We start from the raw sequence: 27,063 nt of genomic DNA on the forward strand, positions 1-27,063 counted from the left end.
CTTAGACAGATCCTAACGATGGCAACATCAAGAAAAGAGAGGAAACAGGAAACACTCAAGTTAGCATTAGCTTATGTTTGCATTGTGCGTTGCATGAAACAGACACAATACTTAATAAAATAAAACTTTAGTGTAACCAAAGTTTACTGTTGCCAATAAACTTGTGTATGTAAATGTGAATAAAAACAACATCTCTCGCTACAGTACATAAAAAAAAAAAAAAACTAATGTTAATGCACATTGAAACATGAATAGTATGATAAGGGTGCGTTCATAAAAACAGAGATGTATTTACTCACACAAAGCTGATAATGAGCAGTAGTTTGGAGACGCTGTACAAAGCGAAGCCCCCTGGCAGGTGCTGGTGGTCCGGACCCTGATGTCTGGTCTGGGTGGATCCTGCCACGTGTTTGATCCTCTGAATCACTTCCTCGTCTGTCGGCGTGGTAACGGGGCTTAGGGCCTCATCCAGGTGCTGGCTGCGCATGTGAGGAAGAGCCCTTTTCTTTCGCCGAATGGTCGAGTTTTTCACCACTTTGGCTTTAGGAGACATTTGGTTGGACTCTGCTATCTCCTCCAGCTTTGACAACTCCAGCTCTGAATAACGACAAGTGAGAGGCCATAACTCAATAATAAAAATAATCAATAAATGAAATCATGATTTTCAATTTATGCATGCTTAACATTTAGGTAGGCCTACATTCATTGTATTATTTTAATGTTCATTTAACTAGCAACTGAGCGAAAATAAATGACAGCCTATTCAACTGATAAAAATACAGTACAATGAATATATTGTACAGTGGCTCATAGGCCCTTTTCATAATCGAGTCACTTCCTCCCAGTGCAGTCCTATCAACATGCGCACTAGAAATTAAAATAATCTTTCAAGTCCTGTAGAAAGTGTTGAATGTCCTCTGAGTGATTTCTCCCAATAAACCTTGCATTCCGGTGCGTAATTTTGAAACATTAATTTATTTGTTAGCGATATGCTGGACTCTGCATTAGGGATGGAAACTTCTGGATACCTCACGATTCGATACGCGATACATGGCTTATGATAACGATAATCTCACGATACGCCGATACTGTGATAATCGATATATCGCACAAAAACAACCGACGACACATCACGATTTACTTTATTTTAACATACTGCTTATTACTCATCATTTACATTTCTTTCCATGTGCTTTTTTTTCTTTTTTTTTTTACCTCTTTCTGTGTGAATAAATGATCCCTGACTTACACACTGAAGATGGGTCTATAGATTTAAACCACAGTCCTATTTTAAAAGGAATAGATCAATCTTAAATTAATATTATTTATAATATATTTGTGTTTAAAATTGCAGTGCTACTGAATTCGTGATCATTATTGGCCTCTATTAACATTAGCATCAATATTGGAATAAAAAGTATCGGTATCGCGTCGCCGCAAAATATCGCGATATATCGGAAAAAGGATATATTGTCAAATTCCTACTCTCCATAGGGTTAAACATAAACCGGTAGCACTGCATTGAGACTAAAACGCAGAAGCGTAATGACACATCAAAGGGCTTTTTTGACACGTTTGTGTGACAGTGGCCAGATGGAAGAACAGTTTGTTTTAAAACTGGACGGCTGTGTCTTTATTATTTATTGTGGGGGAAGTTGTGACTACGTTTTTGCTTCTCCCTACAGCAAACCTGTATCTGTGGCTATGTGAACAGTCAATTTATGTATAAGGATTGTCATTATTCATGGATATTGTGTAGCGCTTTAAGAAACTTGTCAACTCAGTCTATCAAGTGCAATACAAGTGTAAGGCAAGCCATATTAATTATCATTACATAAAAATAATATATATTTACCGAGTTGGCGAAAGTTTTCTTCTAGTCCACTCCAGAAGTTTTTCTCAATGAAACCTTTGACAAGCCCCCACGGCTGTTTCCTGTAGCGCAGCTCTGTTGATACTCTGACAGTCAACACAGAAAAAAACAGTACAGATGTCAAAATGCAGGAAACAAAATTTTGTTCAGTTTGTTCCTGTTTAGCAACTCCAAAAGCAGTGTCTTACCGTAATCGACACTTGTTCTTGGCCACTCTGGTGAGCATGTAACGGTTCAGCGTGTAGAAATAATCATGGTACGGCACGTCGTGTGTGATGACCTCAGCATCAATAATGTAGCACTCGCTCTCCTGACTGGCTTTGTAAAGAGTCTGAATCAAAAAACAACACAGAGAGAATATTTTTTCCTCCACAATTTACTGTGGGTTCACACCTGTCTCTTTCATTGGGTAGCAAACTCAAGCTTAAAATCTTTAAAGTCTCTTAGCTTTTCTATGACATATTCTAATACACCTTATTAGGGTTAGGGTTGGGGGGGTTAGGGTTAAGGGGGGATGTTAACTTCCCGCTGTAAAATATGTCTTAAAAAGGTATTTTAACAGTGTAATCATGTCAAGACCTGTGTCTCTGTGACTGTGGCAGTTTTGGGGGCCAGTGGGTTGGACAAAGATATTGTGTACAGGATTTCTCTGGTCTGGTTTCCATTCTCCTCCTCCTTCCTCCATGGATGGTACACCACATCTGACAAACACAAAACAATAAACAATACACGATAAACACAAACTTACTCTCATGATGAGTGTTCTCTTACTGACCAGAGAAGCGCCTTTGCTCCATGAAGTCGCTCATGAACTGCGACTCAGTGAAGAGAAGGTCGTACAGTTTATCCACACTTAACTTATACACCTCGTTGATGTGCTGTCGGCCGTTTAGGTCTTCATGGAAGGCTTGCACTTCACCTGCTTCAAAACGTTTACATTTTAACAATCACTGTGTTGTTAATTAACACTGTACAATTTTACTGAATTGATGAGACAAAATACACACATGGATTTTGATGAACAATAAACTCCAATTTGATACACCCTTTATTTGGAATTATTGAAAAAAATCTATACACAATTCTGGAATGGATATCGGATTTCAGAATCTACGTGGATAAATGCTGGATAAATTCACAAAACAGATTTATTTGGGACATGGCCCTTTATTGCCGCTTGTGGCTTTAACTGTATGGTTAGCAATTACAAGCTGCTAGAATAACAATACACAGGTTATTCTCCTGTGTCCAGTAAAGTAGTTTGGTGAAATGTTTAACCAAATTCAGGCATGACGTTTTAACTTGTACCACAAATTCAGTAACTCATGACGTTCTAACTTGACTGTGAGTGATGCCTTTTAATAGGTTATTAATGTGTCAGAGTGTTTGTTTTTTTTAGTTAAGAAGGTAACAGAGACAGCTCTAAATAATTCAACATATTTTGGGTTGCTGAAATTTCCCCTAAAATAAATTTGAGACCACCATAATCATTAAAAACTTAAAGAATTACTGAGGCTTTAACAACACACGAGGCACATCTCTAATTCACTGCATACACTTACCTTCGTCATGTGTTTCTGAGGAGTCGCTGAGCTCAGTGGGGAGGTCTTCGTTGTCGTTGAAGTCCAGAGATGGCGATGGGACAAGAGCACCGAGGTCCTCAGTCTGGTTACCGTCCTCCACCACCACCAGAGGAACCGCTAAAAGATCCTCTTCTGTCAGGCAGTCAGCAAACTCCTCTACTGGAAGTTCAAGCTAGTGGGAAACACAAAATGGGCCATCTATGAGCTAATGAGCATTACAATTCAGGCTGTGGATGGATCTTGGACTATATGCATTACTTTTCTAATGGTGAACTAGCTAAAAATGCACAGTTACACATCAAGTATTCAGATAATATACAACAATTGCAGACCCATTCTATATCAATCATAGCTGTTTCTAATTATAAAACATCTGTGAAGGCTTAAGTGTAGATTTTAGTTTTAGCTTTAGTGTGTATACATTTTTAAGATTCTAACATAATAAGCAAATGAATAAATAGAGGTGTGTGAATGCTTTCCAAAACCACAGTAGACTATATTACGGAAAGGTGCACGACTTACCGAGATTGGAGAGTCATGGTTTCCTGGACAGGGTAGGGCGTTGTTAGGCACAACCTTTTTATGAAGCGGTGGAGGGCTCCCTTCAGGCTTGGCTTCAACATTGTTTTTAGACAGGTTGTCATTGTTGATCTCATTCTCCTCATTGGGAATCTCTTCACTGAACCTGCAGACACAGTCCAAAGTTATGCCATTAAACCGCTGATAACTTAGAGAAAACCAAAACAATGAGAAGTGAAGTTAACAGGTCAGTAGTTTTTACAAGAGAGAGTTTTTGTCCAGGGTCATTTGCTACACTGTAAAAAGAAAAAAGTCAAACTAACCCCATTGTGTTGAAGTCGTCATCTGGTGGTACATAATCCTCGTCGTCACTTGTTAGACCCAATTCGTTGCCATAGCACTGATGGACAAAGTGCCACAATTCCTTTGGGCACAGGGGCTAAAAAAGACATTAAAGTTATTCATAAAAAAAAAAAATTAGGAATACAATGAGTCTGTACAGTAAGTGAACTCACCTTTTCTAACAAAGCATTCTGCCACAGTCTAAACATCATCATGTACGTCCTGTCCCTGGCTCCAAACGATGTAAAAAAGTGCTGCAAACATAATTACCAGTATGACTGTCATTTTGAAATATACAAAAAATAATAACAAAATGCTGGTGTGAAATAATATTGTTGAGGGTGCTTTGAGGCTTGACATTACAGCTTTTAAATAATATATTCCATTTAAAAGCTGACACAAAAGGCCACATTTGCATCATTTTGCAAAACACGTACCTTTTCAGAGTCTGTGCAGACCTGAATGGCGTTGGGAATGAGGCGGGCCGTCTTTTCCTTCGTCATTGAGCAGATGTCTTTTAACCGCACTGTCAACTACACAAATAGGTCCATATCAGGCAACTATGGGAGAAAAAATAATAATGATAATAATAAAAGAGATCTTGTCCATACCAGTGTTTCCCAACGAAAGATGTTACTGTAGAAGCATATCCAGTTTTCTGAGAGGTAAAGCCGACCCTGCAGTAGGATGTCCCGCTGCAGTGCACAGGAGTAATCTAAGACACAAATCAAGAAGATATGAGTATTGCAAGAACATTATTTCTTCATTTGTTTCAAGGGAACCTATAGGATGCTGTTTAAGTTTTTGCTGACGTGAAAAAAAAAAAAGATTGATGATGAACCTTCAGGTAAAATAGATACAAATTAGGTAGTACGCGTAAATCTACCAGACACGTTTACGAATAGCAAGCCCTGATAATGATACTTTATCTGAAATCCTTGACTGATTAAAAGCTGATTTCTTGCGCGCCTCTGTCCCTCCACCCTGTGTGCCTTTGAGGATTCAGCACTCACCCACAATGAGCCTCTCTGTGTCAGGGAGCTGCTTGAAGAGTTTCCTAAAATCCTCATTGCGCTGTTTGTATGTTGGGCTCAGCACCTGCAGTCGCACACACACACACATGTACGTCACAAAAAAAAAAAAAAGACCACAGATTCTGATTTTAAGAACACAGTGCATGGCTTTCAATCCAGAAAAATGAAGCAGGCAAGAAGTGTGTGAACATCAGAGAGATCGCATCGTATTAGATATTATACATATTTGCATACCATTCAAAAACATGCTGCTCAGCTTGTGTTTAAGTCAGTGAACTAGTAGTTGTGACAATGAATGCTTTGCAATTGCATGACAAGCAAAAGCGATGCAAAACTACCAGTAAACTCTTTTGCATTGTGTCTATACTTTTTGAAAAACATTCAAACGTATGTAAATCGTCCAACACAATGACATTTGTGTTTATCTGGAGTAAAGTGCTCTCACTGTCCAGAACAGGTGATTTCCATTGAACAATATAGTAACAGCCAGTAAACTCCAACAAAAGTAAAGTGCCCTTGTAACTACTAATGAGTAAATGTCTTCAATAACTGCTGCAATAAAAGACAGCCCTGAAAGCCAATCGACCAAACGCAGTAGCCAAACTTACAGCGGGTATCTCTTCACTGTCCCATTTGGGGTCTTGAATGTCAGAGGCAGCCCAGCCCCACTCCCATCCCCACTCTCCTCGCGCGGGACCCTGCAAGAACCACCCCGCCAACGCCTCATCCAGCTGCAGCACCGCTTCCCAATCGGAGAGCGCGCCGTCCTCGTCGGAGTCCATGCTAAGCATCTGTGGCACTGGGCGACGGCTGAGACACTGGGAGCGGAGCAGATCTGCTGGTATGAGGACTACAGCTGAACCCGCCCCCTTCACACAACCCACATGATCCTCTGTCTCTCACTCACCGCAGAGGAGCGACCCAGCCGTTGCCCTCTAGTAACCCTGCCCCAACTAGTCCAGTATTATCACAGCGGTACTGTTTCCATTTTTCTTTTTTTTTTTTAAGCTGACTTCTAGTGAGTTTATTAAGGGTGGGGATCTCCTGGCAAGACAAAAGCATATTGTTCTGAAAAACAAACACATGTTGAAGATACTTTCAATTCGTAGTCGGTCTTGCAATGTGTGAAGTATGTGCCTCAGCCGTCACTCGCACAACTAAAGTTAGAAAGAGCAGCGTAACCTCTAGTAACCCCTGGCCGCAAAAACAACATCCATCTTGCACAGGAATCTTGAAGGCTATTTTTGACAACAAATCTCCCATTGTTAAATTCTAATTGACTTCAACCAGCATGCGAATCAATCCAAAACATAGAGTAAATATGGGACACCATTTCAAAGGGAAGTTGGTAGACTGACACAAACTTGGCACGGATATTCCATTGAATAATAATAAATCGTTTTTAAATTTTGCTATTCCGTACATTAGAACATCCAGGGACACCAGAGCGTTAAGTGGAAGGCATTTCAGTGTAATAAGTTAATGAGGAGTTCGAATTGCTTTAGGCCGTTTTCAACAGAATCTAAGCCTTTGTTTACAGCCTGTTCCCTCTATTTTCTCTAATAATCAATAAGGGATGAAAGGAACTATTGTGCAGCTATGAATGTCCACTGTTCAGGTGACATATAATTAAGGTAGGATGAGGCGCGGTCACATTAGAGTTTATGGTTAAATATTAACTGTGGGCAAACAGTAGGCGATAACACAGACTGGTACTGTAAACTAGTAACAGGACAGGGTGTGGCTTCCGTGTTGGCCCCCCCTGAAGATGATGTCACTTTTGACTTTTGGGGTCGACCTGGTCTGTTCCTGGTTTTAGTCAATGTTCAGTGTTTGGTCTGGTTCAGTTTCGGTACAGTGCTTCTCTTAGTTTAGCACCCGTTCAATCCTCGCTTCATCTTTGCACAGTTATTTAGTGGAGTAGTCCCCACACAGTCGACATCTGCATTTCATAGCATATTTTTGTGTGGAAAAATATTATAGACCCAAGAGTTTTCCCTCAATCTGTATTTTATATCATTTCAAGGAATAGCGCTGTGTCTCTACCAGGCTCAGAACGGTTTGGACGGTTAAGGTTGTAATCACTGTGGTTTCAGGGCCATGGATGGTCATCATTGCCATGTAGAGTGACACACAAGCACACACATGCAACTCAGTTCCGTGTCAACCATGAAAGACAGCGCAATAATGTTAAAAAAATTATTATATTATATCTATATATAATATATATCATATCTATACTTATATCTCTAATATATATTACGTCTATTCTTATGTGCTTTGACAATTACTCAGTATCCAAAAGAGTGAAGAAATTATTATTATTATTATCATTACTATTATTATTATTATTATTATTATTATTATTATTATTATTATTATTATTATTATTATTATTATTATTATTATTATTATTATTATTATTAGCACAGTTATCAAACAAATGAAGTAGAAGCACCCAAAGCAGCATGCTCCATTCAACCACTGTTTAAAGGCACTCAAGCCAAGGCTCTTGTCATGATTTGTTGATTTGTTTAGTACAGTGAGTAACTCAAAGCGCATGCTACCACCTGTTCAAACCAGATTTAGCAGTCTGGACGAGAGACATTAAACCAACAAGGCTTATTGAGGTACCGCACATTTTTTTCTTTGTGATAGCATAGCTATTATAGTGTAAAAAGTGCATCTAGTTCAATCAATTCAAGTAAACACTTGAGGTGGTAACAGCACTCAGAGGGGTCAATGGAATGAGCAGGCTGCGTGGATAGATATTTTTATCCCACTATTTATAAAAAGAGAAAGAGTTTAGTCAGACATCGGGTTGCACAGAGGAGGGACATGCTTACTCTCAGGATGTGTTGCCTTTCATGCTGGGGAGAGACGGGAAGAGGATACACAATAAAAAAAATGAAAATAAGGACTAGAGCACCCTGTCCTGTATTTAGGTCCTTATAACTCATCACTGTAAACTGGGGTTAGCACTCCATCTTGTGGTGCTAAATAAAACTGCACTACCTATTATGGGACTGGGAGATTAATAGACTATAGATCAATGGCTATCTATTATAGACTGCCTACACTTGAACTACATAAGGAGCCTTAAACCTGATGGTTAAAGCCACCAGAGTTAAAGACGAGCAGCAAACCTCTGGTCTAAAAAGGGCAAGGCTCAGGATTAGTCATTTTTTTGGCACAATGTTCATTGTTAACTCATTCACATTAAGTCTCACACAAACACAAACAGCAGCATGTACTAGTATTAAAACACAGTCACATTTGCATAGAAATAAATAGGTAACTTACATTATACCAGCTTTGGCTCTTCTGCAGAAGGAATACAGAGAAAAAGAGTTGGTTAGAAAGAACACCATGCATAAGATATCATGTCACAGGCAGTGAGGTGTACTGTGCCTCTAAAACATTCAGTTAAATATGAATGCCTGTGAATGGTCTTTCTAAGTAATACTTCTGACGGCCCACTCTTAATTTCAGCTCACAGGAGTTTCCCAAAGAGAAACTCGACATCATCTGCTCAGATCCCATTACAAGGTTTACAGATAGCTGATGTTCACCTGCTCACCTTTCATCCTTGCTGTGCAAGTACAGTTACTAACTTCACTAATGTAGGTTAATATTATGTGAGGGCAAAACACATGACAATGTTTGGCTGTTTATTTAAGTAATGATATTGTATTACTGAAAATGCTTTTCTAAATAAATGATTAGCAGCAACATATTATCTCAGAATTTAAACACTTTGCTCATTTCTGCACACAGAGAAGATGTTAGTGTAGTTCATACATTATAGAACACTAGCCTATTGTTTTGATTGTGGGGTTGGACAACAGAGGAGGAACAGGGCAGGAACTATCAGAGGGGCTTCTACAGTGAGGAACTAGGGCACCACTGAGTTTACTCATTAAAAGGCTAGGCTTGACCAAGGATTGACAGCGGGTCAAAACAAAGAGCGATGCTTACTTTAATCAAGTTTAGTCTGTCATACTGAAAGAAAAAGTGAAGAAAAACACAAAATAAGGCTTATCTGGAACAAAACAACTAAAGTAAAATTGAATTTTAGTTCTCCTATTTCTTTAAATAGGGACAGTGCACATTGCACAACCTCAAACAGCACAGTGTATTACACCAGGTTGAACCACTGTGGTTTCTGTGTTTGCTTGTGTTCCTGGGCAGGCGGCTGTTAACATTTGTACTGATAGAATTATAGACTGTAAAATCTGGATAGAATCCAATATTACATGTCATTATACAGTCTCTTGGTACTGTATTTGTTGGAGTGATGTGGAGCCCCCTTTTACTCAATGCTCTATTATTTGGATTGCATTAACAGCAGGGTGATCAGGCTCACGTTGTGGGTCGATCTCACGCCATCTACTGGGTCATATGACCTCATTGCTCACATGGGGGGAACCAAATGGGGGTTTTGCTTTCAATTTAGCACAGATGAACAATGATGTAATCAGCTAAGATGAAACAAGCACTGTAGCAGTTTGCTTGACATATGGTGACATTGTACAAACGACAATGCAACAATATATGTAACAGATTGAATTTCAAGGCTACCTTTCCAACTACATTAAACATTTCGATAATGAATGTTTGAAATTGTATTCCACAATTGAAAATCAAAAGGATGCCACAGCAGACCTATGATTTTGGACTACAATCACACTGTGTGCCACAGACGGGTGCCGTAGTTGATTACACTGACTGACTAAACAGAGTAAATGGGCAGTGACTCCAAAAGCAACTTCTCAAGCCTAACACATGATGTTGACAATTTGTAGCAGTATAAGTTTAACTGTAAGTATGAAGCCTAAAGTGCCATATGTTCAAGTTATTGTGTATATTTGTAATTTGTCAATAGAGAAAACAAGCATGTGGAGGAACAAAGAGTCGGGTGTTTTGGGCAAAGGAGGTGTTGCATTACCATTGGGCAAAGAAGTAATACAATAGGCAGACAGTGGGTAAGTGGCAGTAACATGTGAAAAACAGAAAAAGTGATGCTTACTTTGGAAAGTCGCTTGTGAGACTAGCATGCGATGAGGAGAAAAACAGAGAGAAATCAGAAGACAACAGAACAAAAAGCAAGAATCAACAGACACCGGAAACACATTGTGATAAAGCAATGTGTTTTACAATGCACATGTAGTGTAGCAGGAAAACGGAAGAACAAAACTGTACATGATTCAAAAAGAGAGAAATATCAAAGCATAAACAAAAGGGTTAGCACAAAATAATTAGGAGAGAAGAGCGGACAAGAAGTAGTTATTCACCAGGACTCACAGAGGATGCATATGAGTGGTACAGACACTGATGAACTGGGCAATATTGATAATCAGTACAAGATTTAAAACACTTTAACTACCGCCACTCAAAAGGCAATGCTCTTTAACTTGATCACACTTCAATTTTATCTTCAATGCACAAATACACTTTCCTTACAAAAAAACATAGCATTTCAACACTATAGAAGAGAGAGATGGCACCCACCTTGGAGTTCTTGCCCCCACTGCGGGAGGACTGCAGCGAGTATGTTCTCTGGACGACTTGCTCTGGCGTGGAGGGTGACTTGTCCGAGGAGTGGTCTGAACCCTTCTCCACCATGTTGTCCCCCTCCGGGCTCTGCGGGGTCGGAGAGTGGGAGCGCTTCCGTAGGACCGGAGAGCAGGCGGGGGTGCTCTTGTTGGAGTTACTGGCAGTGCTGAAAAACGAAAAGCAAAAAGGGAAAATAAAGTGACTTAGTTGTGATACACACTTTGCAATCCTCACAGTACAAGATTGTATATCTACTGAATGTTATACAGTGGCCATCTCATCCCATTAGTACAATTAATTCCATAAAGGCTTAACATTGGATTGTAACAAATAGGAAATAGAACACACACAGGGCAGAAGTCTGTGCTGCTGTTTATATAAGTTAAGACATATAAAAGATACAGAAATGCTTTTCGACATGTAACTCGGAACTGGAACCGCATTCTAATGATCCGTAATGGGAAGATACCATTTGACGTTTCCTGTCACTCCTCGAAGTAAGTAAAAAAAAGCGGATAGAAAAGGGCAATTTGGGCTGAAAAAGAAAGGCATTAACTTGATTAAAGTGAATACATACTGTTAGAGAAATAACAATGGTGTTCGAGAGGATAGATGAATGACAGGCAGCAGTCTAGATGTCTTATGCAGGAGAAGTTTATTTACCATCGGTGCGGGACCCGGAGACATGAACTCGAGACATTGCTTTGTGCATCGGAATACCCAGTCTCCTAGTGGACCTAAAGTCCCTACTCTCGACCGGAACCAAACATCCAGAATTACACATACGACATATTTTCACTTGTCTAACTCGGTCTGCTGACTGTGCTGATGTATCGAGCCCAACACATGTGTTATGTGTGTGTTGCAGCCCATGTGAAAAGAGACAGAGCTCATCCTCAAGCATCCCACATTGTTAAATTCCAAAGTAAACTACTGCTGAATGAACCAAACCTCGGGTCGAAATGAGGTCCCAGCCTGCCCCTAAAAATAATAACATAGTACCAGGAGTTCAGCATGAAAGCAAAAGTAGAACATGCACACAAACAAACAAGCCTTCCATTACCTGAGGCTTAGCAGGGTTCAGCTCCATGCGCTGCCCTGGATAATAACAGTTAAGCTATTACTGGACTTCAATGGACCACCACAACAACAAACCGGAAAGGAATGACCAAACTATTTTGCTGGTATTGTAAAGTGAATAACTGAACTATCTTAATGAGGAAGTCAAGCAGTGCCATTTAAATAACATAACAAATAAGTAAAGAAGAAGCAAAATTGTAGGGGGGACTGCTGCTAGTTTCAACTGTACAGTCAATTCTCATGTTGAATCTAACTGACGAGTGATAATACCTGACTTCTACTGGGCAAAAGGCAGCGCTGCATGTTCAGGTGGGCCCTGCTGAGCCAGGGTGCACGCAACGCCTATCGTGTATCCTTTCTCTACCACGACACATTTTCCCCCTCAGACAAAGACAGACAACACTGGCTCAGCTAACGATCTTTCCTTAATGTCAGACGCTAACAACAAAAGCCTGTGTTAAGTGATCTGTTCGGCCATGCGCCTGTCGGGCCTGGTTACTTGACATGGCGTTACGCAAGGCCTTTACGTCACTGCCTGGCTATTCAAGACATGAATGACTTGATCTACAGTAGCATTTAGCAAGGACTGAAAGGTTAATTACAATTAAATCAAAATCATAGTTTAAAATTGCTGAAGAAAAGCAGAGGGAGCGCATCAGTGGGTCATATGTAAAAAAAAAATACATATAAAAAAAACTGGTGCTCTTCAAGGATAAGAATACATAGAAAAACAGCCAGCAACAGATCCAAGGCACTCTGAGGAAGACAAAAGTCCTTTATTTAGACACGAACGCCAACGTGTTTCAACCAAACTGGTTCCTCAGGGCAGACAATAATTTTAAACTTTTGGCTGTAATTATTTATGAGACACATCATTTTCTGCTTCCCTGGCATCTTATGTGTATAAAACCTGACAACCCTATTGTTAAATCCTTAAACCTGCTGATGAATACATGTTATTCTTAGTAGTTTAGTAGCTGGCAATATTTAATGGATGCTGTACTGTGATCTTGATGAAAGAGTACAGATTTTAAATACTGCAAAATCATCATTTGTGACAAAAAACAAAACGATTCAATGCACAATTTGTGTTCAAAAAGCCTTTCGACCCTGCAATTATATATAATCATATATAATAATGCGCTGATGAACATTTGATGTATAAGTTCTCAAAACAAGTTTGCATTAAATGTTCAAAGACAGAACTGGGCGATATGGATTGGTTTATGAACAAGATAGACCTTTTAAATAAATATCACGTTAAACAACTGATGAATGCTTTCCACTCAAGGAAACTTTTTGCCTAACAGTTAAAAAGCCCGAAGAAGATTATTGACATTGTAGAAAAAGAGAGAAAGCCGAATTCGCACGTACAAAACAAAGTCTACTATAGCAACACCAGTGCGTTTCGACTTGTGTGAGCCCAGTATTGCTCACCTCTACATAAATGGAGCTCACGCCTGTAATGTTTCCCTTACCCTGATGAAGACTAGTTAAAACGCGTTGGTGTTGCTGTAAATATAATTTTTCTACTAAAATTCAGAGTGCCTCGGTTTCCTCTCATTTTCTACAATGCTGTCTGCAATTCCACGAGCATTTGCTCCTACTGCGGTGATCACACGAGCACTCTGCCGCTCCTTTTCTAGAAACAAGGTCATCGAGATTGACAGGAAAAAGGTCAATAATGTACAATAATAACAGCTTGTTCTTCTTGAATTAATTTGTACAAAACCTTCCAAGATTTCTTTCATGTAAACTGCCAAGAACCATGTATATTTATCACTTATCTTTCTCTCATCAGTTGCTTAGTCACATTACATCTAAATGAACTGTGTACAAAAATACATTATGTGCTAATGTGTCTGTCTCATTGGATTTGATAGCGATAGTGTTACATGTTATAGTGTTATATTATATATGTTTCAAAAGTTGGATCAAGGTACATAGCATTGGCCAATTATAAAATAAGATGACTGTGTGGAGCAGTTTATTGTCATTCTATTTTTCTTTTTAAGCACACCCTCGCCCTTCCAGATAAATGGAATGAAACAACAATATGAATACACCTAATCACATATTAATGGCTCAAGCAATATTTTACACAATGAACTTTCTGTATGTTATCAGCTCACAAAAACACCATGAATATGTTTACTGCAGTATGTGATTCTTTTGTTTATCATGACTTTATCCGACTGTGTACAATGCAAGGTCCTAATGTTATCGTGCTCCAGAGATAAACTAAATAAGAGTAAAAACCTGCTGAACATTAGCCTAAACATTAAACAAAAACTGCTATATCACTTAAATCATCCCAATGCATCCGAATGTAAAGTCGACATCCAACTGTAGGAAAAACAAAACAGAACACCCTAATCTGTAAACATATAGATGCAGTGAACATGAGGGAAAGGCAGCAGAAAGGGGAAGGGAACCACCAGACTACTGAAAAGCTCAAACAAAGCTCTGCTAAGAATGAATATTGCTATAGCAACAGTGAAGAGAGAGAGGGAGTTTAAATATTCAATGTGTAGCTAAATATACTTGGCCAGCCTTTTTCTGTTAGAGATGTTATTAGAGTGGGAAATACAGCAGAGGCCAAGTGACAGACAATGCATCACAGCCACCCAGGGCCGGCCAATAGAAACGCATGAGGAGTCATAACTACTGACACATAATCACATTTAGCAATTAGTTTCATACAGATGATTCTGTTAGCTGCGCAACATGGAATAAATCATGGCACGAAGCTGCACAGGACAAGGCACAAACTAACATACATTTGTTACACAGAAAGGATATGAAGCCTTATAATCTGCTAGTGCAACAGTGACTGCTAACAAAACAAAACAAAACAAAAAACAAAGCAAGCATACATGAAGATAACCTTTTAGTTATGCACGGTAGATATAGGGCATAATTCTGATTTTTCCATTTGGGTCTGTGGGCTGAGAATGAGGAAACAAGGCTGCTACTTGCACCACTTTGTTACAGTGCTTTCTTTGAATAAGCTCTAAAGCCCCAAATCCAACTGGCTCATGCCGTCCAAACGTCCAGCGCACAATGACACAGTTCCGGATCTTTCCGAGGGCCTCATGGTTTTCACAGTTTTGCTGACACTGGAAAATACCCATCTGGCAGTGGCCCTTCAGCTGCACTCTGTTTGAGCAGGACGCAAGGTGCAGTACAACAGAGAGTATTCACTGAAATGCATTTCACATGAGTTGTAAATACAACAATTGTTCAGCTTGAATCACAACCATTTTGTTGAAAAACTATTTTTTAATGTACTGTATATAAAAAAACAAATGATCCTTAGCTTCACGTTATGGACTAGGACAAGGAGGCTTTTGAAGTCTGGATCAAACCTTGGGCTTCACAATACATACAACCTACTCATGTCAGACAGTATCGCTGCTGAAAGAGGAAGAGCATCCAGCACAAAAACCTGATAGTAGTTTGCTGTGGTGTTTGTCGTCATGACTATGAAAATAAGTAGGGCCTGACTGATATGGATATTTGGGTTCCGATACGATATGAAGCCGATATATAGGCCGTAATTTGTCAGTGATGAACTCTGACAGCAGGGGGCGCTGTATATTCATGTTTAGTAGGTACTTTAGAGGGAGCTTGTTTGAAAGACAAAAATCAGTAGTTCCAAAACAAAAATAGGTAAGTCTCTGGGCCAGATCTTGTGCATGGTGCACGGAATTGCGCTGGCTTCTTGTGAATTGGGAGCTGTTGCGTTATGAGCCTTCGCCACTTGCGAGAGGGCCGTCGATTGCAAAAGGAGGTTGACTGAGGCGTGGTTTATTACAAGCAACATTCGCTGGAAGCCAGCCTCACATTCATTTCATTGTTTACGTCACGCTGCCTTGTGTTCTTCCTTAAGCATTATAGGCTCTCACAGGTCAAACTAAAAACTTTATTAACTTCATTGTGTTCGTGTCTTGAAAGAAAGAGCCTATGCTGGTCCCACTGGGGTGCGGAGCGGCACTTGCATGGCAGTAAATGTAAACAAAACAAATGGGCATGTTCACCTCCCACTCCTCCACAACCCCTCTCCCTCACCCCTTCCCGGCCGCAGAGTCTGATTGGAGGAAAAAGGCCCATTGAAAATACTCTAATGTCGGCGCCGATGTATGGGTCGGGCCCTAATAAGCAGCAAACTGATGAATGTAAACATTGAATGCAACCTGGATTAGAGTAAGAGAGTTTGTAAAATGGTTTATCTGAAGAGGGTTTTTGTTGCATAATACAATTCACTTGTGGCGCATGCCCTCAAACAAAGCGCATGCAGAGGAGATCCAAATGTAAACATGGATCTGAGCTTCACAGTGAAGACACACGGCTTCTCATAAAAAAAGAAAGTTCATCTATTAATAAACAGCCCACACAACGTGCTAGCATTATAATATTCAATTTGAAAATCTAGACCCACCACATTTAGCCATCCATATACATTATGTAACAAAACATTCCCACCCCACCTATCCAGTATTTTCAGTCAATACGACACATACACATACACACGCCTACAAGCACAGCTATGGTTGAAGAAGCCATCCGTACCCCTCATGAAAGTCCCTCCACAGCTCGCCGTAGCAGCCCTGCACACAGCGGCATGCCTTGTCTGCCACTGTCACACACTCCAGAACCACCATATCCTCCAACAGGCAAACCCTCGGTAATGAGCAGCTCGCGCCGTACGGATCATCCCCGAATGCACCACATCAACACAACGTTAGCGCTATTATTGTACGAGAAGCGTAGCTGGGCAAATAGATGGGGGATGGAGGTGAGATTTTCTTCAGCAGGCTTAAGGCTACTGATCTTCCCTTGGCCAGTACTGATCTCCTAATAACAAGCTTAACACCACCTGCCAGAAAGAAGGAACAGGCAACAGTGGCGCAGGCTGCAGGCTTTTTCTTACCCACTGAACATTTGTGGAGAAAGGAGTTCATATTGATGGCCTTATGTAATTCTGCAGACTGCACTAACCTGATTGTCGCCATGTAGAGAGACGCTCCACAGCGATCAGACCTTTTTCAAATGGCTTCATTCACACAGCGGGAGCCATGGATGAGGCATCACAGCAGTGGAGGAGAGGAGGGAGGGAGGGAGGGAGGGGGGGATAGAAGAAGAGTGAACGATGGAGGGGAGAAAAAAGACGAGTGAATTGGATCGCGACCATGCTAAGACCAGGCAAAACACACGAAACATAATGGTATTTTCCAGTATCTGGAGACTATGGTTGCGTCTGATTCTGTGTTGCTCCTCCGTCTCTCTCCTAGCCGCCTGCACGTTTCCATTTTCTTTCCATCCTTCGACTTGCCCCAAGAAAACGGATCACCTGGCCTAAAACAGGCGACCACCCGTCATCCACTCCAGCCCTTCCTGGTCGGCATTCTGGGAATTTCACGTCTCCTGACTGACAATAGATTGGAAGAAGATTGAACGAGCAAGAAGAGAGAGAGGGAGAGAGGAAGGGAGGGAGGGGGAGAGGCAGGAGGGGAGAGAGAGAGAGGGAGGGAGGATAAGCAGCAGAGCAAATGAAGGAGAAGAGATGGCTTTCACTTTGCATTCCTGCTCGTCTTGATGCGGGTGCAATGAGCCTGCTTAGGCTTTAATTATTCACGTGTTCCATGAATGGAGTGGGTGACATCACGAGCATTCAGGTTGTTTTACGTTTACAGCTGTCTCAACATCAACAGTACAGTAACAAGTAAACAAACTTCCAACAACAGCAAGCAGCCTCTGAAAAAGTTCTTTATGACGGTATAATACTGATATACAGTATTGCTTCAAAACCCAGTACAAAATCTTTTACTTTATTCACTCCTTTTTGGGCATAAAGGAATTAAATTTTTCCCCCTGGTTTGTTACCCCTTGTAACTGAAAGTTTAGGCCATCTTGAGCAGGAACAGTTTATGTGTTAAACTTTGGTATGGAAAACAAATATATGTAAATAAATGAGAAGGAAGAGAGGAGGAGCAGAAAGAAGAATAAAGTGATTGTGTAAACATAAAAAGAAAAAGGCTCTCAGGCATTACCAACTGAAACCATGCCACAATGATAGGGGTGTTCACTTGGCAGGATGACCAGTCTCGCTGACAGACGACCACAGTGATTATGAGGCTCGGTTTCTCCAGTGGAGTAAGTGAAGTGTCGGAAAGACTTGACCTCAGGGCTACGGCTGTACTGCCCTCTGAGGCCCAGGCATGCTGCTGCAAAACAGACAGTTTTTCCTCTCCGTTCAACCACAGTGTGCAGCCTGTAGTTCAAGCCAAAATCTGACCTACTTCGCAAAGGCAACTCTGATCATATTGCTGTCATTGCTTTTTGTTATTGTTACCACTGGGCGACAATGACAAGTGGATTTGACGTTTAAAGACACTGGTACTGTGTTTAGAAGTAGGTTTGAACTATGTGCTACAATGCAAGCTATTGCAAATAAGGAATTGTGTACCATTGAACAAGAACAGTGTCAAAATGTACGTGCCATAAAATTGACCCAAATTATCAATTAACTAATAATCATTGTATTTCATTACAGTCTAATATAAAGTTCTATTGTGATAAGAGTAGCTACCCTGGAATAAAAAAAGCACAGTCATCCTTCTATCTTTTTTTTTGTCCCCGAGAGACATGCTGTTTACAGAGTTGTCACAGCAACAGCAATACGCATGGCCAGGTCTGACTGGTTTGAAAACAACTGTCAGTATCTCTTTCTGTAGCCAATTCACAGCAGACTCCTCACTGGATCAGCATGGACCAGTGTGGCGTCCTTCCTATTATTAAAAATCTCATACTGCTTGGCTACAAAAGTTGGATAATCAATAATGGCGTTCTGATACAATATAAGTAGCATCATACTCACTTGGATACATATAGTAACCATGAGCACTTACATTAACCCTGTGCAACTAAAGTGCACTATACTTACAATACACATGCTCATTTAAATTCAAGAGCAAAAGTCTAAGACCGAAAAGGCGATTTAAGGTCCTGTTGTGTAGTGGTTTCAGGGCTGGCTAAGACAGGACAGGAAACTGGCAGTCAGATTAAGCCCCCATGGGACACAGTGTTCCTCTGAGAGGGGACACTATCATCATCCAGGGATATATAAGAAGGAAGCACACTGCTGCACAGATGTAAATGTTAGGACAGTGTTATATTCAGAAATTAGCTTATTTTTTTTAATGTACATGGTGTAAATTACTGTAGCTATCTGCTCACCGTGTCTCCTCCAAATGAATGATGGTTGACAGGAAAAAATATATATAATGAAATAAGTAAATAAACAAAGCTAATGTAAATGTCTCAAGTCTGTAACTCTGGTTTGAAAGTCCTTTATGTTAACTTCTAATCTACTGGACAGTCACTGTATCACATAAAACGTAGCACACGTAAAACTAATGAATAGAAGTAAAATGTGGAATTGTAGATATGTTCAAGCCTTTTTCATTATGAGTATCCAGAGTGTCCAGAGCTTTTGTCAACATCAAATCTATGTTTGTGTTAATGTGATGTTAGCTTTTCCATTCATAGAAATACTTTATTGTTTGGGAGATAAAAGGGAAAGGAAAATGTGCGTTATGCACTTTCAGCGCATTAGCAGATGAGGGTAGACAGATGCAATAAATGTGCTTCTCGCCACAAATACATTTTCATTTTAAAAGCCTTATGTTATTTACTTTTTTTTTTTTTTTTTAACAAACTGTGCCGTGTGCTGTCTTTCTTTTCTTTATGAAGGATATGTAGTAATGATTTCCAATAATAATGTAACATATTGGTTATATTCTCTGGTGCAAACACCAGAGAAATGTTCAATAACAATGTATAGTGTACTCAGAGATGACAAATGGCTTCTGGGAATGAGGTAGTGCTGAAAAAAGCGGCAGGATGAGAGGGAGAGGGAGCAGCAGCAGAGAGCAAAGGCAGAGATACTTAATAACTGTAGCCAAAGGGGAAACAAGTGTGCAGTTTTGTGCAGAGCCCTGTTGTGAAACTGGAAGTCCACTGTGGCCCAGTGTGATGGCGCAGTGCCTCATCCACAAGGATGCAGCAGATTTAGTCACACAAACCTAGAATCTGCTTCATCTTGTAACTCTGCCACCATTATTACATGACCAGCTGGTCCAATTGACTACAAACAGAAGCTTCCCTCCACTCTTTTAATGTTTCAACTCTTATGCAGTGCGGATCTATATTGGGATCATGTTACAAACATTGTTCATTACGAAGATAATAGAGCTAGAATTTGAGAGCACTCCTATATGTTAAACTGAGTGCTCTTAAGCTGTGTGCCGACATATTCAGTAAAACACAAAGGAGCGACTACGATGGAGAAACTTGTTAGTCGACAGCACACACAGGCCACATGCACAGCTGGACCATGTGCTGTGGGCACAGATTGAAGACACACCAAATGTCACGTCAAGAGCAAATGTTCCACATTGATGGCACTGCCAAATCCCACACATCTCACAGAAATCCTCTAATATCTAATAAGGCACAGTCATATTATGGTTACACTTAATTTACACTACATTGATACATTGTACATAACTAAATTTAGTACTATGTAATCTGCTTTGTAACAATCTGTGATAACTTGTACGTTTGTAGTACTTACACAATGGAATAATGTGCATAATGTAATAAGACATAAGACATTTAGGCTGGGGCTTAAGGTTCGGGTCTTAATGTCTTATTACATTATGTAAATCTCCAAACTACAAATTACACATTGTTACATAACAAATTACATTGTACTACATTTGGTATGTATGTATCATAAAAATGTAAAATAAACGTATACTACACTAATATACTTTATAGAGAATAATGCAACATGACTGTTGCATTGATGGAACAACCAATGAATAGCGACAGAAACAGAAATAAAAACTTTGTGCAGCCGATAGTCTGGTGGTAAAGGCTGCAGCACATATGGCAGACCATAGCTCTGTCATTGGCATTGTTAGAGTCCTAGCTCTGACAATTTGCCGAATGTCTCTACCTGCTCTTCACCACCTTTCACCTTGTCCTGTCCAGTGAAACAAAGCCTGCAGGCCAAAAACAATTGACCAAATAAGAAGGAAAGCTCAAAGCTTTTGTCACTGTCTGTCGAATCTGAAGTTTGATATATTGAGCCTCAAAAATCTTTACGATAAACAATGTTATTGAAGGCCTTTTAATGCCACAGAATCACACTCTAAGCTTAAAAATTACAGCAAAGCTTTGTTTGAAAAATACTTCATCTTAAATGATGTCACTATAAACATGAAATACAATGTAATACGACCTACTTGGGGTAAAACATAGAGTATTACATTAGATCAGACCTGGGCAAAGTACGGCCCGCGGGCCACATCCGGCCCGCGAGATGATTCAGTCCGGCCCATAACTTGTAGGGCATAAATTCATAAGCATGTCAAAAAAAAAAGTAAGTCTCTAGCTCATTCCTGTGCGGAGTTATGATTATTATTTTTTTATTACCAGAATGCTCACTCCAGCCACTAGGGGGCAGATTAAATAAGAATAAAAGTAAAGAATTCCACAGGTGTCCAGCAAAGGGCACTGGCATAATAAGATATAAGGATATAAACAACACATTGTGTGACTTGCAAGTGGGATATGGACAGTCTGCCCCTGGGCAGCTGTGGCTACAATAGTAGCTTACTACCACGGAGTGCGGAGTGAATGAATATTGACTACAATGTAGCAGAGACTTGTGACACAGGCTTGTGAAGTGCAATAAGTGTAAGCCGTTTTTATGAGGCCACAGTCCTGCCAGGCTCATCATTATAGATTTATTGAAAAAAAGTCCTCAATGTATTTTCCCAATCAAAACATTTTTTTTATTTTGGAGCTTTTGTTCATGGACCCCGGCGATACACTCCCGATATATTATACTTATATCCCGATATAAGTTTGTGTTATTGTTGGTGCGGCCCTCCGACTCAATTCAGGCTCCTCATGTGGCCCCTTATGAAAATGAATTGCCCACCCCTGCATTAGATAAATGTGACAAAAAATGCAGACAATAAATATTGAGCCCAAAAATGTATTGTTTATCTGTCATTTATAGAACGTTAAGTCGACATAGTAATTATTATTACAGCCCTAAGCTATTCATGATAAATCCAAGCTACACATGTTTGCACTACACATGCGTTAAAGCTGTAGGTAACTATAGCTTCAGCTAGGAGTGTAAAATATAATATTCCCAGCAGGAGAGCTACTGAGAGCCAAACGCTTTGACAACACTATATAATACAAACAATCACATGTTTGATTGGCAAAACATCTAAATCCTAAATCTATCTCCAAATATGAACAAATTATTGAAAAGACAAATGAGTCAAATAATTTGTTCCACAGACACAAACATGACCTCCACCTTTCTTTCCCCTTTCTTTTCCCCTAACTTGTCCCTAAAAAAACTGAGTAAGTGGAGCAAATGGTTGAGAGTGTTGACCTGTTTAAAGGGGCATACACAGCTCAATGAGAGTGTAGAGCCACCTGCATGTGTTTGTCTGTGTGGGTAGACGACAAACAAGGAAAACAACAGTGAAGCAGAGATAGTGCGAGTGGGAGAGGGATAGACGGAGCATGTTCCTGCTCTTTTCCCGGCAGCCACGTGAGTGCTCGCCTCAGCTGCTCTGCCCTCATCAGAGCAGAAGCACAGAGCCACATACACACTGACAATGCACTTTATACACATTTAGCAACCATAAAGAAAAAAATAAAATCAATAAATTACAAAACATTTAGTCTCTGTAAGGTTTGCACATGGTAGCTGCCACACATTCCAACATGCACCTCCCGTGTTATTCTTACCAAGCAAGCTTGAAGCCTTTCATTAGTACTGTGGAGAGTGTCTGACGTCCATTGCATGTTGAGGGCACTGGGCGGCCCGATCACTCCAGCGCATGCTGACTGCCAGCCTGCCAAAACCTCAGCTCCCATACATAAAATCAAAAGAAGCCCAGAGCAGAGCTGTAGGTGCAGACAGGTTGATAGTCAGGAGAGGATGCTGCACTGCTCTGCCCTCCTTTAAGTTACATTTCTGCACCGTCTTTTGGTGCCGCAGTGTTAGGCACTTGTGCCAAAAATTCTCACCTCCCTGGGGCTCTTCAGTTTTCCCAAAAGAAAAGGAGGTGGCCTGCACTGCAACATTCACAGCAGCACCAGCACAGTGCAGAACATCAGCAGTAACTGTGGACAAACTAGGCCTGTTAGCATTCCCCTCTAACTCTTAGCTGCACTGCCACTGTTCCTGAGCTTGTGTTGCTCACTCAAACTCTGCCTCAGCCTCCGCTGCAGATGAAAGCTGCACTTGCTGAGCTCACAGTGAGCAGGCGCAGGACAGCTCCCTCCTTCACCCCTCCCCCTTTCGCCTGCTCTCTATCTGCTTCTGCTTCCCTAGATGGCTCTCTTTCACTATCTCTCTGATGGGACGCCCCACAGGACTTGGACATGACAGTACACAAATGCATTAGATTTAGACACTCCAAAGTAATGAACCACATGCACTCATTTGCTAAAATACAGTACAAAGATTTACATGTCGAGTGAAACGCTTTGCTGCCATATTGGACTCCAGCCATGGTCAGTGTCAGCAGATAACAGAGTTAATCTCCTAATGCATTGGCTTTAATGAGGTATTCATGTGTTTAAAGCAGTCAGGTCAATACTACGCATAACAAATGTCTGGTGTTGCAATGGACCGTTACATGATCACAAAAGCACTGAATAATAATCTGAAAAAGACAGTCATAACTGGAACATGCACTTTAATTAGAGCTCTCAGGTTAGCCTCACCCCACGGCCCATTCTAACATGTGTGCTCTGTGACATAAAAACTGTTATGACATAGACTACACCAGAGTTTTTGGAAACCATTTGGAAACCCACAGGCTGGAAATGCAGAATTGTATTTCCTTTGCTATAGCATTGCAAATAAATAAAGAATTACCTCTAAGTGAAGATTTGGAAAGCAGTAATAGAGACTTTAATCAGGTAAGGCAAAGCAGCAAGTAATACATACTCTAGGATTGTCACCCACATGTAGACCATCTCCCGTAAACTGAGTTAGCTCACATAAAGAATTAAATATTTATTTACATTTGTATACTTCAGATATGCACTTGACTAGACTGTATGATCTTCTGCCTTCATAGAGCAGTGCTGAATGGACAGCTCCTTAAATTAATGTGTGGTTTCATTTCCTTCCCCCTGATGCCATCTGCTGACTGTAAAAGGACTCACAGTCACAGCTGTACATTATATAATTGCGGTAAATAAAAATGTAATGATTAAAAGCAGGTCCACAATAATAATAAAAAAAAGATAAAGATGTTATGATGTCTCTTTTGGTTTCCAATTTGGCCCACTTACTGTATGTCCTCATCTCGATGAGAGAATAGTCAATGAGGTCTAAGAATAGGACTGTCTGATAATCTGGATTATTCTGTGAGTCATCAAAGGAAAGGCCTGTAGGCTGCTCCTCATTTGGTAACACATTGAAGGATCTATGCCTTTTTCAATAATCATGGAACCATCATATTAGTAATTATAATGAGTGCAATAGGTTCATGTTTACATTCATCTTATCTATGAAAACAAAAACAGGTAAAACGCCTTTAAAGGTACAGGGTAGACACAGTTCTGATGCTTTCACAGCAAACATGACACATGCTTAATTGTCACGTAGCTTCCAAATTTACATTCTAGTTAGAAAAAGCGAATGACACACAGGTACACAAATAGAAATGATCAATATTGTTACTGTTAACAGCATGATACAGTGTGCTGTTTTACTGTGAGCCACAAACATATCATTGTTATATTCTCTGCTTTTCAGTCCCACACAAGTCGTTGAGGATAAAAGCAGGACTGACTCATATTCCTGACCCTGAGCTCCACAAAAACACAGCCCTGGCTTTAGAAAAATAATGTCACGACACAGACATCAGGTTCTGCTGGTGTCCCTGCACCTTGTGGGACATTTATGTGGGCACCACTTTTTTCACAAACTTTATCGGACAGGACAGTGCAGAGTGAAAAGTAGGGAGAGACATTTGGCAAACTGTCATAAATCAGACTCGAGCCCACTACACTGAGATCTAATCATCCTGCATAAATGCATAGCAAACCTGCTAACTAGGCTCTTAAAGCTGTGGTAATCAAATGATTTTCTTGTAGTAGAGAAAACTTCATTTGCACCATAAATGTACATTGTAAACACGGCATCTGCAACAGAAAGTTAGGCCATGTGCGCTGTTGGAAGTCAAAATATATAAAAGCGCATTTTCCTTCAGTGAGAACGAGGAAGTCAGAGGCTAAAATGAGCACATTGTTAGCATTGGCAGTTCATATTGTTCATATGCGGAGGGTCGGTGAGAGCTAGAAACACGTTCAGGCAACAGCTGAGAGATCAACTACTTTGACTTCAAGTGGTTTGGTTCAAGTAGCACAGAAGATGACTTGAGATTACTATTAATATATGGAATTGTACCTGATTAAATGTTGTAAGGACAATGCTGGCAAACCATTTCTCCAAAATGAATCCCCATACTTGCTAAGCAGGCACTCAACCACAGCTCCACAAACTCTGCAGCAAAAGGAAAAAGTCATCCTTTGTACAGTTAAGTATGAACTTTTAACACCACTCCCTTACTTCCATGCAGAACAGTATTGATTGAATGACTGATGACACGACCGCAGCTAATTATGTAAGCTTTGTCGTCACACAATTATGAAATCTCTCCAAATGACCTCATCATCAGTTGCCTTGAGATCGCACATCGCAAGTCGTTGGCACACAGAGGTGAGATCTTGTTCCTCTGGGGCTATTCCATTTACGAACACACACATGGGCCTCATCAGCCACCATACTGCCCTCAAACTGACCTTCCTTTAAGCACCATTGAAGTATTTAATATAAAAAAAAAAATTAAGAGTTCAGATTTTTAGTTGAGTCAAGAAAGGCAGAGTAGAACTAAGATCCGCATATGTATAAGTACATTTCAACCTGTATAATGCAAGCATTATTGTGTTTTCCGTCAGTCTACTTTTACGTCTACTACAGTCAAATGAACCATATCTGAGCCGCATAATGATATCCCACTCCCAACCTTCTCCTGTGGGGTACAATGCTGACAGTCAGTAAATGATGCTACTGCATTTGCTTCATTTCCAGGATCTTAGCCCTGTGAAATCCGAGGAAGGACGAAGGAGAGATCATGTGAGATTATATTGTGCTGAACTGGAACTGGCTCCATCTATCGGATAGTTTATAAACTGCACTTTTTATTCTTTTGATCAGTAAAAGCAAGCACAAACATCATTGAATTTACTTTATGTTGGCTGTCATTTAAGCCTTGTTTTCTTTCATGTGGTGAGAGGCAGTGTTTTTTGTACCACATCGGCGTTAACGTGCTGCGTTTACGCGAGACTCTTATCGGGCGATAAAAAAAATATCGCCGTTAATCTATTCTCAAAGCTGGGTTGGGAGCTGGGTCTATACTTTGCAAGCTATGACTACTTTCACCGTGATATTTTATGCAGGGCTTAAAGTATTCCGGCCGGGGGCCAGATTTCCGGCTTGAGGCCTCTGGCGCAAGCAAAGTGTATCAGACTGCAAATTATTTGTCCGGTTTTTCCGTGCATTTGTGAAAAAGTCGAGTTTCCCGCACTTCTTACGGTCCATGAATGCATCTCACACGCAGCCTCGCTGTTACGTGATTCCTCTGAAACCAAAACAACTACCACGCGGATGCTGTAGCTACTTTTGTTATGGATTAAGTTTTGCCAAATGGACGCTATGACCAGACGAGTGAGAATCGGATAAAGAGGCGAAGAGCAGCAGGTTCTACGACTGATCCACAGTGAGTTTATTTACTGTTTCTGTGAGAACAGTCGGGCAAACGGGGTCGCATCACCCGCGCTAAAATAAGCACTAAAAGCCCCGCACGAGAGCACGGTGTCGGACCTGCCCCGCTACGTGCCTCCTTCTGCAGCCGTGCGCGGGGTGAGACAGGTGTGCACGGGAACGACACGCTGC

General features: G+C 40.5%; 1 protein-coding gene across 10 annotated transcripts in view; it reads right to left on the reverse strand.

Annotated features, from left to right (window-relative positions):
• The window catches only part of gramd1bb (GRAM domain containing 1Bb), a 65,009-nt gene that overhangs the window by 3,366 nt on the left and 34,580 nt on the right, over positions 1-27,063 (reverse strand). For 2 of the 10 annotated variants that reach the window (XM_079553458.1, XM_079553455.1), the window contains exons 5-20: positions 10,863-11,073; positions 10,381-10,401; positions 8,655-8,675; positions 8,198-8,221; positions 5,331-5,415; positions 4,929-5,032; positions 4,755-4,850; positions 4,491-4,571; positions 4,299-4,414; positions 3,979-4,141; positions 3,436-3,628; positions 2,649-2,792; positions 2,453-2,574; positions 2,062-2,204; positions 1,856-1,959; positions 300-597 (exon numbers count right to left, since the gene is read on the reverse strand). In XM_079553458.1, coding sequence (XP_079409584.1) covers positions 300-597; positions 1,856-1,959; positions 2,062-2,204; positions 2,453-2,574; positions 2,649-2,792; positions 3,436-3,628; positions 3,979-4,141; positions 4,299-4,414; positions 4,491-4,571; positions 4,755-4,850; positions 4,929-5,032; positions 5,331-5,415; positions 8,198-8,221; positions 8,655-8,675; positions 10,381-10,401; positions 10,863-11,073 — 1,926 coding nt within the window. Of the gene's footprint in view, positions 1-299; positions 598-1,855; positions 1,960-2,061; positions 2,205-2,452; positions 2,575-2,648; positions 2,796-3,435; positions 3,629-3,978; positions 4,142-4,298; positions 4,415-4,490; positions 4,572-4,754; positions 4,851-4,928; positions 5,033-5,330; positions 5,416-8,197; positions 8,222-8,654; positions 8,676-10,380; positions 10,402-10,862; positions 11,074-16,559; positions 16,731-27,063 lie in introns of those variants that run through there. The other 8 variants (XM_079553453.1, XM_079553459.1, XM_079553461.1 and 5 more) reach the window with 6 other exon arrangements.

Source organism: Gobius niger (genome assembly GCF_951799975.1).
Source record: "Gobius niger genome assembly, chromosome: 1".
Classification (NCBI taxonomy): Eukaryota; Metazoa; Chordata; class Actinopteri; order Gobiiformes; family Gobiidae; genus Gobius; species Gobius niger.